This window comes from Hydra viridissima, unplaced genomic scaffold (assembly GCF_058129835.1).
Source record: "Hydra viridissima isolate aposymbiotic clone 2 unplaced genomic scaffold, HvirCarnegie_v1 scaffold_7, whole genome shotgun sequence".
NCBI classification, from domain to species: Eukaryota; Metazoa; Cnidaria; class Hydrozoa; order Anthoathecata; family Hydridae; genus Hydra; species Hydra viridissima.
The window spans coordinates 13,905,822-13,918,587 of NW_028324306.1; the positions used below are offsets into that span (position 1 = coordinate 13,905,822).

Below are 12,766 nucleotides of genomic sequence, written 5' to 3' on the forward strand. Positions count from 1 at the left end.
TTAAATTCGAATTCGTTTATTCCTGTGTTTCTTTTGTGTGCCTTTTTCAATTGGTTGGAATAATTTTAAAACAATCCGTTTTAACACACTTGAATATCTGCACACTTAATTTATATAGAAATGTAACCTATTATGGAATAAATTATCATCCGCACAATATAAAGGGGGAAAAAGTTTGGGGTGAAGTATTCAGATTTTTATACTAACTTGGATGTCATACCGATATCCAGTAATGTCTAGCTCAAGCCATCACCGACAAATGTACAAAAAGGGTCACAAATGATTAATCTGAATCTTACAATCCATCGTCGATAAATCACACTTTTTATTCTTTATAAAAACAAAATTAAATTCATTAAAACTTCTAAAGTCCTATGTGGTATTGTGAAAAAGATACCGCGCTACTCATGTTTTAACTTGCACTTCATTAATGAAATTCACTTCAGAAAATCATCCTGTTTATTTCTTGCGAAGACTAAACTTCTTAAAAAAAAACTCAAAACATTACAAATCATTTTTACATTTTTTCTGAATTTAATTTGAAAGATGAAACATGTAATTTTAGTTCAACATTTTGTGACTCAAAATAAACTACTAAGATAATAATGAAAATAAGTCCATGTAGTTACTCCAATTTCTGGAAATAATAGGTAATCATTTAGAACTCAACAACCAATTTATTTGGAAATATTTGATGAAAATTATTGAACTTTTAAAAATGAGTAATGAAAAAATAGCATGAATGTATTTTTTTAACTGAGTTTTTGCACTTTATAATTGTATTTTGATGTTATTTTTCAATACAATAGAAGCTTTTCGCTGATGTTAATATCGTTTAATAATTACAAAAACTCATTAAACTTTTTAATTACTTAAGTATAAATTTAGCGTAAAGAGCATTTTTATTTTCTGAGTTCCTTTTTTTTTATGTGGCAATACTAAATTTGTCATAAATATATTTTGATCTTCAAGAGACAAACATATGTTTAAACCAATATAAGTAGAAAAACGATTCCAAATAATTGTTCTTTCTTTGCTAATTTCATCCAATTGAATTTTTGTAATAATCTCTCCTATTTTTTTCATATATTTTCTCTCTAAAATAACTAAACATGGTGTTCCTTCACAAGTAAGTTTTTGGAGAGAGAGTCTATTTGTGCTTCCTTTTTAATTAGAAACTTTGTGCTGGATCGTAAAAGCAAAACTCATTTTTTCTAAGCTTTTTTAATCGCTACTTTTTTTTAACAAAAGTTCTCTAAGAAGATTTGGTAAGATAAATTTACTTTTTTCGTAATTGCGAAGTAGAAGTCTATGTTTGCACACTAAAAGTACAAAACAGAGCTTCTATCATATTACATTTCTAAGCTAAACTAACTAATAATATTGAAAAGAAGAATGAATCTAAAAAGCTTCAATTCAATTTGAAGATTATCTTGAAGACTTTTTTTAAGATTCTATAGAAAGCCCTTTTAAAAACTCTTTTGAAGATTCTATAGAAAGCCCTTTTAAAAACTCTTTTGAAGATTCTATAGAAAGCCCTTTTAAAAACTCTTTTGAAGATTCTATAGAAAGCTCTTTTAAAAACTCTTTTGAAGATTCTATAGAAAGCCCTTTTAAAAACTCTTTTGAAGATTCTATAGAAAGCCCTTTTAAAAACTCTTTTGAAGATTCAATAGAAAGCCCTTTTAGAAACTCTTTTAAATATTCAATAGAAAGCTCTTTTGAAGACTCTATTGAAGACGTTGGAAGCTTATATTTTAACTAACTCATTTTCACAAGTTATTTTAGTTATTTTGCATTGATTTTAGCATAGGGCAATACAAATATCAGCGAATGTTTCATGTAACAGCAAGATGGAGCCTGTGATTTCAGGACTTTAGGTATTATAAATCATTGGAAACAAGACGTTCTCACTTAACCGAAAAGAGTTTATATGTAGAAAATTGCGAAGGTCGTTTTGAAATGGAACACTAGAAACGGATTTTAACTTCAATAACACCCTTTCATTTTCAAACTTAATCTAGATTTTGAAAATACTTTGTAATTTAAAAAAAAACATTGCTATCTTGTTTGAGTCCCCTCTTTCTCAAATGTGAATCGAATAAATTAACGCTACTATTAACTTCATTTGAAAAACTTAACTATCATCAATCACTTTCTCATTCTTTTAAAGTGGCGACCATAAAAAGTTTTCCATCCCCTCTATTTATAGCGAATGTCATCTTAACATGGTCTTAACATTAAACAGTTAAAAAATTTTACACTCAATAAGAACTTAACAGTTAAATTTTAGAAAATAAACTTCTAAATACTATAAAGCGCTAAACTTGAATTATCTCGAAACTGTGAATTATCTCGAAATAATGCTGTAGTATGAGAACCACAATTATCTAAATTTTAGAAAATAAACTTTTATATAATATAGAGAGCTAAACATCAATATGAATTATAAATGATGCTGAAGTATGAGAACCACATTGCATAAAATCATCCATCAAGTGTACAAACACCGAGAGAAGTTTACGATATTTACAAATCGAGAATAATTGATAGTTTCGCACTATGATTGGACTGACTCAATTATATTTTAAAATCAATGTTAAGTCTAAAAAGCTGGGAATCACCGCATCAATAAATTTGAAAAGGAAAACGTGTTAATCAATTAGAACTAATTAAGTTTTGCTTCTCAACTCGTTCTCTTCAGTGCTGACATTAGAAATAAACTTTTCTCCTGAAATCTACGTAAAATAACCAAAATCTTTGTATTAAGGAGTTTTTCTTAAAAAAGAAATTTCCTTTAAGTCACAATAATCTCAGTCTCGTGCAAAAAATCATCTCATTATAGCTTATATTAGCGAAATTTAGTTGGCTCAATCAAGTTCATTTAAATGGTTTAGAAAATACGGTTTTCATCGCACTAATCCATAGTTTTCTGATATTTAGTTTGACCAAGAAATATTTGTATTATTCTTATCACTTGAAATGATATCAAACAAGAAATTCAAAAAATATTAAAATCGAAAAATATCTAGGAAACTTTTCCCAATATCTACCACATTTGCTACCTTGTTTACAACCCGATCAGCAATTTGTCTTCCGTCCTCAATTACATCTGCTTCCAATCTTAATACTTCTTCATGAATTGCAGTTGGGAGATCTGGATCAAATTTGGAAACCCCGCCTACTAATTTATCTACAACAAGTTTTATTTTTTCATTCACAATTTCAACTTTAAAATCTTCAGTAGGAACGGCTGATTTAATATCTGTCACACAATTCAAAATCATTTCTTGGACGTTCTTTATTTCTGTTGCGTCTTTAAGCGAACTTAAGACGATTTCATTAAAAATAGTGTCTAAATTTGAACCAACAAACTTTAGATTAAAAAAATCTGAATAATTTTTTTTTAGCAACTTTAATAAAATTTTATCGAAGTAGTTGAACCTCTGAATCATATCCTCTACAAAAACGATGACATCATTTACATTTGATGGTATGCATTCTTCAATGTTGTCTATTATCCATTCAGTTTTCTTTAAAACTTCTTTTTGCACTTCTGGGTCTATGGTCTCAATAACATTTATTTTGTTCATGAAATAATATGGTAGACAGTTGCTTTCAAAAGCTTTCTGCATCTGAACAAACAAATAAACGAGAGCTCTTTTAAGTGCTTCAGATGTTTCATTCCACATTTTATCATGCGGAGGATATTCTTCTGCGGTTTTTAGCATAATGTTTTTTCCAATAAAAGAGGAAAGTTGTGTTGGGTCAATTGGTTTCAGCCATTTGTAAAACATCGCCTTAAAGATGAAGTAAACTAACTTTTGCTGTGGATTATACATAGAAATCAGCTTGCGTTCAACATCTGAAAATGAATACTTCCAATCGAGAGTTTCCGTGTTACCTTTTTCAGCCGCAGAAGGTTTTGCAATTATATGACATGTCTGTGTGAGATCATCAATGGTACGGACATCGGGCCAATTTCTTTTTCTTTCTTTCCATTCAGAAGCAACATCAGGCCACCAATAAATTCGAATCAAGTTGACTAAATCAACGGAAAGCTTAAGCACGTTTTTGTTTTTTATTTGGACTATATATTCTGAACCAACTGAGGCGTTTGTAACTTTTTCAGATTTTGTAAGAGATATATTAGAAATTTTTTCATCAAAAAGTGCTGCAGAAACAATTTCAAATACTTTTCGATTCTCTTGGAGCTTATACTTTTTTAGTAAAAAAGTTTTAATATTGTATGGACTAGCATAACCTTCTGCATTTACCTTTGCTAAATATTCCTCTACATGTGCGTTTGAAAGACCCAAATCGACATTATTTTTTAACCTTAAAATCTCAGGATGAATGCAAACATTGACATAGCCAATCTTGTCTGGGATATCTTCAACGTAGTTTTTAAGTTCAGGGGGAATCTCTAGGAGAATAAAATCTACATCAGCCTCAAGTTCCCTGTTTAATCCATCGTCAAACTCAACACTGGGTTTAAAAACACGAGCGCTTGTAGAACCTTCAGAAGTACTTCCTGCTATTCCTATAATTTTTGATGCATTTGGTTGATTTTCAGGGAACCATGTTTTACGAAATAATAATAGCGACTTTAATAACGAGTATCCTATGTCGCAAAGCTGGTTGTCAAGTTCTTTCAGTTTTTTGAACTTCTCAATGTTTTTGTCGTAGGAATCTATAAATCAAATAAAAACCAGTAATTAAAAAGAGTTAGAGCATCATTGATCTCACCAAAGTCGTAAAAACCTTTCGTCAGAAGCGTCGTTGTTTCAACAATTTCAGGAATAAATATGACCTTTTAAAATTGCATTTTCCGTATTGAAATGTTGGAAGGAAAGAAACTAGATAAGGTCATAATAATGCTAACGGGTGGAACGGTTGAATTGAGACAAAAGCTTAGTTTTTTTTGCCATGCTTTGAAATCAGATTGACCTATTCGAAATTAATTAAAATATGATTTAATTGATTAGTAATGTAATTTAAAAGACGCAAATAGAAATGTCCTTTAATTTACAAGAACTGAAGAATTAAAGAAAAACAATAAAATAAGTAACACAGCAATAGAAAATTACAATTTTCGTCTAACTTGGCAATCGCATATTATGCTACAAAACCTTTTTTGTTGGGTAGGTGAAAATATCAACTATGTAGCAATGACATAATCCAACCAAATCTTCCTAATGCAAAAGCAAGAATAAAGCTTTAGATGATGCTTGCCTCAGTAAGTGTTGAGGGAGGACGGACGGTTCAAATTAAAAGGCAGTTGATATTGCGGATTATAGTTGGTAAACGAATTTGATGAAACTATTTTACAAGACATTATGAAAGTAATCATAGGAAAATTGCGCATACTAGCTAATATTAGTGCGCTAACCATATTAGGCTCATTGAAAATTACCAGTCAATTAAAGCTTATAGTCATCTAATGTTTCAAAGAAACATTTTTGATTGTTTAAAAATAAAATAAACCTGAAAGTTGTCTCAGTCCACCTGTTTCACCCGTAATTTGCATTTTTCTTTCGTTTGCACGAAAATACTAAACTTATGCTGCGCATCATACTGACATAATCACACCAAACAAACAAAAATAAAAGTTTATAACAGCTTGTTATAAAAGCAATTATTTGATAACTTACAAATGTATGGAGTTATTTTATTTATCAGAGTAAGGACCCAAAGTACTTTTACACTTTTGCCGTTTATTCGGAATATTGTTCAGGCGAGTGCTAAAAAAGTATTAAAGACGAGAATCGATGACTTCATGAAAAAACAGAGCATTTGGATTGAAACAGTTTTACTACAATATTGGAATGAAAATGACTTGCTAGAAAGACGCTTTTTAAATGATAAAAGAAGTATCAATCAGTATAGACTAGGTCTTGAGAGTATGGGGGATTATAAAGAAGTTCCAACACTTATAGTTTTGGATTTACGACAATCATTTTTACAGTGTGTGGTCTAACATCATCTTGTAATAATATGTCGATCTATTGACCAGTTATTTCTGCTACTTTGTTGTTTTACACAGTTTGTAGATGCATAATCCAGGTATGATCAATGAGCCATGTTTTATGAAACCAAAAAAAATCACGCCACCGCACAATAAGTCTAAATAGCACACTGAAAGTTAATCATTTTCTGAATTCACTTCCAGGCCACACTATTTCTTTAAATTTGCCAAGTTGCTTGCTTTGATATCTATCAACATCTCAACTTTTGAGATGAAAAGATTGGTTCTTCTAGAGCTGTAAATGTTTCCTGCAGTTAAGAGAACATTTACAGCTCTAGAAGAACCAATGCATTATCAACTTTTAGATGCTGATAATGCAGCAGGTACGCCGTGGTAATTTCTGGCCAGCCTTGACATTATTGGATAAATATACTGGTTTTGTTTCCGGAATTCCAGCTCATTTGTATTTGTTGGAACCGGCTTCAAATACTCCTCAATTTCAGCTAATATGGCTTTTTCGGTGCTTATTTTTCTCCAGGTTTAATGTAACCTGCACTAAACATTTCCTTCCTCAGTTGTTCAGTGAAATCAAAGTTGTCATCATCCTCATCATTTAACATTGAAGGGGATGGAGTGTTTTGGCTGGCCAAAATATCTTTTTTTGATAGTTCTTCCATAGCGTTCTTGACTGCACTTTTGACTACTGAAAATTTATCCCCCTTTTTCACACAGCAAATACCCTTGTTGTTAGAATCCGTAAAAATGAGCAATATAAAATCAATATTCATCAACTCCCCTTCGAATCTTTTGTTTAGATCTTTATTGAAGTAGTGAGCACGCTCTGATGACACCTCGTTTTTCGGCTTGTTCATCTCACTTGCTAATCTTTCTCTGATGTTTTGTAAGCAAGTAATAACGGAACAGATGCTGAAATCCTATTTGCTACTGAATTTCTAGGAGAATTCTGAGAAGCATTTCAGAAGCCCTATGACAGATTGAATAAATTCCACTTCATCTTCTGTTGATAAAAGATCTGTCAACATAAAACCTTCAGAAACAGTAGGGTTCGGATTCTCTAAAGATTGCATGGCCGAAAGAAGATCCACCACAGGCTCCTTTTGAAGAAGGTCAGAGTTTCATCTTGTGGGTCATCTCTGCACTAATTTCGTTTTGGAGTTACTTAAGGCTTTTGCAGTATTAACTAAAGTCATAGCATTTTGAGAGGACTGGTTAAAAGGACATAATAATTTTATTAATTTATGGTTGAGAATTAACCACTTCGGTCATCAATTATCATCGACAGCACCATTGAAAACTAGATAAAGACAATTGTCTACGCCAATAAACTTTCTAACAGCTTCTCAGACAAAAGGTGCACCGTCAACCGTTATCCGGGTTTTGACTCCGAAATCAAGTTCAGGTTTGTTGATTAATTCATTGAATTTCTTGGTAATATTGTCCCCAGTATGTTGCTCAGCGAAGGTAGACATTACCACCAAGAAGCGTTTTAATAAGAATTTTAAATCTAAATAGTGGAGTTTAAGGCTCATGAAAGAAAGGTTAGTGTGATCAGTGGTCCACACGTCGGATTTGAAAACCACTCTATCAAGATTTTACTTATCAGTCATTGAAAATGTTTTTTACTTGCTCCTGAATGAATATAAAAAGGAGAATGATGCTTTTTGTAGATACACTGTTTGCTGTAATTGCTCTGAATCGACCGTTGTTCGCAGTTTTTATCATCCGGGTGAATGCGTCAGCTTCTACAATAGAAAATGGTCAACTGATCTCAATCACCCCTTTAGTAATATCAACAACAGTTCTTGATTGATTGATGTCATTGACTTTCCATTCTGCTTTTAGCAGCCTGTTTTCTACCTTTCCGTGTTTTAGTGTTGGAAGTGCTACAAGTTCCACTTGTGTTATTAACAACGTCTTCAAGATGCAGTGAGCGTTTTAATGTATGTAAGGTTTTAATGTGTAGGTGTAAATGTATGCAGTTGTTAATGCACTTAAGGTCTTACTGTATTTAATGTGTTAATATGACGCGTCTGTAAAACTGTATAAAAAGGGAGTGGAATTTGAAGTTGTATGATTCTCAGTCAGATGGGAAAAATATTATCAAGTTCAAAAAGAAAATAGTAACTCATTAGTGTCTCAGGGAAGGTTTAAATAACTCCCCGCACTTGGTTCAGGCTGTGGCAATGCTGGTGTATCTTTCTGTGTCTGTGGATATCTCCTCTTTTTTCCACTTTGTTGGGTTTGTTCAAAATCTGACTCTTCAGAAGCAAGCTTGTTAAAAATGTGTGGAACTGTTGATTTTTCCTTTGTCTTTCCTTTCTAATTGTTTATATAAACTCAAATGGACTCTTTTCAAATACTTCTTTAAAGGACTTATGGTGCTTTCATTGGTCGTGTTTTGCCATGAGCCTTACATTTGGCCTTGTTTTCCTCCACCTTGTTGAAGAATCTCCAAGAATCAGATAGCTTAGGTATCTGAAGGGAAAATAAAAGAAATATTGTAAAAATGAAAGAAATTTGATTGTTTTTCGGATTAAGTTTGCAAGATTGGGTAGGACTATTAATACGAACTAGCAAGATATTATCACGCTAGTTTGAAGCGTGAGCTGTTCACTTTATTTTCATTCTACATATTAACCTCCCGTGAAAAATTATTTTTATTATATCTTTTATGTAAAAAAGAATGTTTCAATTTAAAAGTTGAGTGAGAATGTTTCATATAAATAGTTTATTTTTGCGAAGAACATTAAGGAATTCCATTTTTATTATTCGATAAAAGTTCGTGTCTTCATATACTTTTTTTTCTTTAACATTAATAAAGATTATGTTTAAAACAAAGTCAAAAATTTTGTTATAAGTTAAAGTTCACAAGAAAGATTGACATGTTTCACAAGAGTATCATGTTTTATAGTTCGTTTGTCGGTCTGATGACCCTCAAAAAAACTATCGCATCAATAATAAACCAAATATCATTTTTCATGGTAGAAACCAGGCTAGTGATGTTTTGCAATTGAAAACAAAATCCACCGTGAAGTTATTGAAATTAAAATGGCGAATATTAGCGATTTGTGGTATATTTTTGTACTTTCAACTTCAGATTAGTGCACTTTGCATTGATTTTGAGACCTATTTTTTTATACGATTCTTAATCAGCATCAAATTTTCTATTAGAATCAATCATAAAATTAGAGGGGGGGGGGGGGGGGAAGAAAGTGTAGTAGCGCCTAACTATTTCATATACTTACTTCAATTATAATATGATCTTAACGATTATTATTTATCTTAATATGATTCTTTATTTAATATATCTAAACTAATAATCAAATTCCAAAAGTAAAAAGTTTTAACTCGCTTAAGAGATCTTTCATTTAGTGAACGCGCTCCCTCAAAGCCTAGTAACTAATGACGAAATGACATTAAACGTTAAAACATTAATCGTTAAACGTTTAACGTTTCTGAAGGAATTATATTATAGATAATTTTCCAGATTAAAAATCCAAAAACACAGATCGAATTACATTTATGGTTTACGGACTTTTTTCTAAAACTATTTTTTTCATCGTTGCCTTAACAATACAGGATGCATGCAAACGGTGTCCGAAAAAGAACGAATTGCTTAAAAGTTACTTGAAATTTTTCCGTAATATTTCTCTTGATAAAAAAATGATAATTTTGAAACATGCATGAAATTTTCAATAAAAGAACTAATTGTTTAAAGGTTATTTACCTTTAATATTGAAATGAAAGAAACAATATTTCAAACTAGTGTTTCACTCTGTTTCTATTTTTATTTCAGTTTCTATATCTATTTCATTTAACTAGAAGAAATATAACAAATATAAACTTTGTTAGACCAATCCACTAATCGTAGCAATCCGCAAAGCGATTTAATTCGCAAAAGAATTCGATCCTCAAAAAAAAAATCTGCAAAAACACAAGACAAAAAATTTTTAACTTTTAAATCAAAATAATATTAAGGTGGCCTACCGTAACAGATGTTAGTGAAGAATAGTAAACTCGTGGAACGAATTGTTGCAGGTTATGATTTCCAAATAATTGAATGAAGGACTGATTGTAAAATAAAAAAGAAACTCACTCTTTCTATGGCCGTGTACATTAAAAAAATGTAATTTTTTTGGACCGCACCATTTAATGGTGGGACGAACGGAACGCGATTGATATAATTATTGTGAAATAGATTCGAAAAAAAGTTTCGGATTAATAATTTGAACATCAAAGGGAATTCGCAAAATAAAAGTTCGTTAGTAGTTCGTAAATTAATTTTCGGTTTATAATTTGTAAAATATTTAACGATCGGACTTTTATAATCCGCGATTTAAGTCGGACTGACGTTTTACAGATTTTACCAACCAAATCACTGATGCCTTGTCTTTTTTGATTTAAATGATAACCTTTTAAGCATTTAAGTTCAAATTTATCTAAAACTAAATGTTATAAATTGCTATATATCTGAAAAAAATAAAATAAATACATCAAGCTCTGTGTGCGTATTTAAACTAAGGAAAAAGTAAAGAGCAATTAGTAAATAATAAACAAAATGTTAATGTTTATCATTACAGAATGTTTTGATAATAGACAATTTTAGGCAGTTTTTTGCTTCTCTCTTAAATATTATTAAACAAAGCACAACATTCATCGGTTACATTATGAATCAACTTTATTTCATTTCATCATTTTCTTCTGTAGATTTTGAAGCCTTCTTTGACTATATTCTTTTTTGTGAAAGTTTTTTTTTTTCAATAGCCAAACATTTTGACAAAATGCATTACATCAAATAATAAAATTTAATGTAAAATAGAAAAAGTGATTTTTTAAGCATGTAAACTTAGATCAAAACAGCAGGACTTAACTTAAAACACAGTCATTTCACACCATACGCTACGTCACATTTATCTGCCATAGTAAAAGAGTTTTATGCAAAAAAGAATGCAGTCGAGTAAGAAAAATCCAAAATTAAACCTTTTCTATAAATATTTGTTGAAGAAATTTTTTGATTTTAATTTTAAAATATTGGAAAACAATCTTTAATGTGAGGACGAATGGGGCAACAGTATTTCGAGATATAAGTTTACAAATGTTTGAACAAAACCAATTATGTTAATCCAGATAGTTTTTTTTTTTATATATATACTCTGTGTTAAAAAGCAACTTAATGCTGTGTAAAAGATTAAAGAAAATATTATTTAATATTAAATAAACTATATTTTTAACAAATGTTTTTAATCATTAACTTCTTCAATAAAAATCTTATTCAGAACAAACTTAATTGAGGGTTAAAAATCAATAAATGTTTAAGTGAATCTAAGGAAAACTTTAATAATTCTTAACACTAAATTGTACAAGTCTGAGACTAAGTTCTGTGATGGAAAAATGAAATAATTCGCTGAATAAGTTCTAACCAGATAAGACTTTTCGTTGAAATTTGCAATATCTTTATTTACAAGTTTCATCCTTGGCAACTTTAAAGTTAAAATTGCAGCACGTAGTAAATAATACATCCTTAATCTCATACCATTTATTAAAAAGAAATTATTTCCAATAAACGATATGCGACTTAAAACAATTTAAGGTGTTCTTCAAACATGTTTTATGTAAACCTGCATCGTCTAATGTTTAACAGTTTTTAAAAACCAAAGTTAAACGATTTCTATTTTACACAAATAAATTTAGAAAAGCAAAAAATGAAAAATATATTATTAAGAAAAAAATAACCTTCTGATTTTAGAACTTTTTCCATCTTTCACTATTACCAATTTGATTAGCAAACAGTCCGAGGAAATGGAATAGCTTCTAACCTGTTCAGATAACCATTTGTATCATCATTTGTTGCTTCGATCTCAGTTTCGCGTTGAATTTTCGCTTTCGTAGAATTTTATTTTTGCCTAGTACTTTTTGTTCCAACATAAACACTCCCTTTGTCTTTATTTAGTTTGTGATATTGTTACGGGAGACTTTCTCGTTTACTCCGACATTATTCATAAATCCGATTACAAAAAGCAGTATGCTTTTATCAGTGCAATTAAGTCGTAAATTGCAATAGGATAAACATTTTAATGCTATATGCTGCATTACTCTATTATTTTTTTTAAATTCAATTTGTTTCAAATGAGTGGTTTAGAAGTTTTTTCTTTATTCCTTATCATTCGTTGTTAACGTGTTAACAAAACGCAGATGCTTAACATTTTCAACGAAAACTAACTATAATTTATGCTATAGATCTAATGATGATAAAAATAGGATTGTAATTTCGGATGCGTTTCAATAACAATAAGTGTAAAAAATGTAACTTTACTAGAAATTGAAAGGTTTTTTTTTATGTCTTTATCTATTGAGGTAAAACCGTAGCATTTAAAAGATATGAACAACAACATAATTATAAAGCAATAAACACAATAAAAGCTCAAACAGCCATAGAAAGTAAAAACCGATTGGTTGGGAAAGTTATTTTGGTTTTAATTTGCATCCACAAATTGCTCTGAAGTTTTCTTTAAAGCAAAAGTCAGTTTTAAATTTAATCAAGGTAATTGCTGGAAATCATTTTGCGATGCAACAAAATTATGTTAAAATGTTTTCTTATCTTCAGTTATTTTAATGCAATTAAAATTAGAACATCCTTATGTCGCCCGAAAATATTAGTTTCAGCATATTTTAATTAGTATTCGGCTACAACGGTTGTGAATTATCTGACACAAAATTATGCAACTTTCTGGGTTATCACTTGATTTTCCTTTTATTAACTTTTACAATTTAGATTTT

General features: G+C 30.2%; 1 protein-coding gene across 1 annotated transcript; it reads right to left on the reverse strand.

Annotated features, from left to right (window-relative positions):
• Positions 1 to 1,028: 1,028 nt before the first annotated feature.
• LOC149886246 (uncharacterized) lies at positions 1,029 to 12,001 on the reverse strand. The gene is made up of 2 exons (XM_090092155.1): positions 11,723 to 12,001; positions 1,029 to 4,693 (listed from the first exon to the last, which is right to left on the reverse strand). Exons 1-2 carry the CDS (start codon positions 11,745 to 11,747, stop codon positions 3,012 to 3,014), a joined length of 1,707 nt encoding a protein of 568 aa, XP_089948281.1. The 5' UTR covers positions 11,748 to 12,001; the 3' UTR covers positions 1,029 to 3,011.
• Between the last annotated feature and the right edge of the window lie 765 nt (positions 12,002 to 12,766).

Coding starts and splice junctions, on each gene's coding strand:
- LOC149886246 (XM_090092155.1), bottom strand. CDS start 11,747: ATGGAAAAAGTTCTAAAATCAGAAG. Junction 4,694..11,722: donor AAAAGTTCTAAAATCAGAAG/GTTATTTTTTTC, acceptor TTTGATTTATAG/ATTCCTACGACAAAAACATT.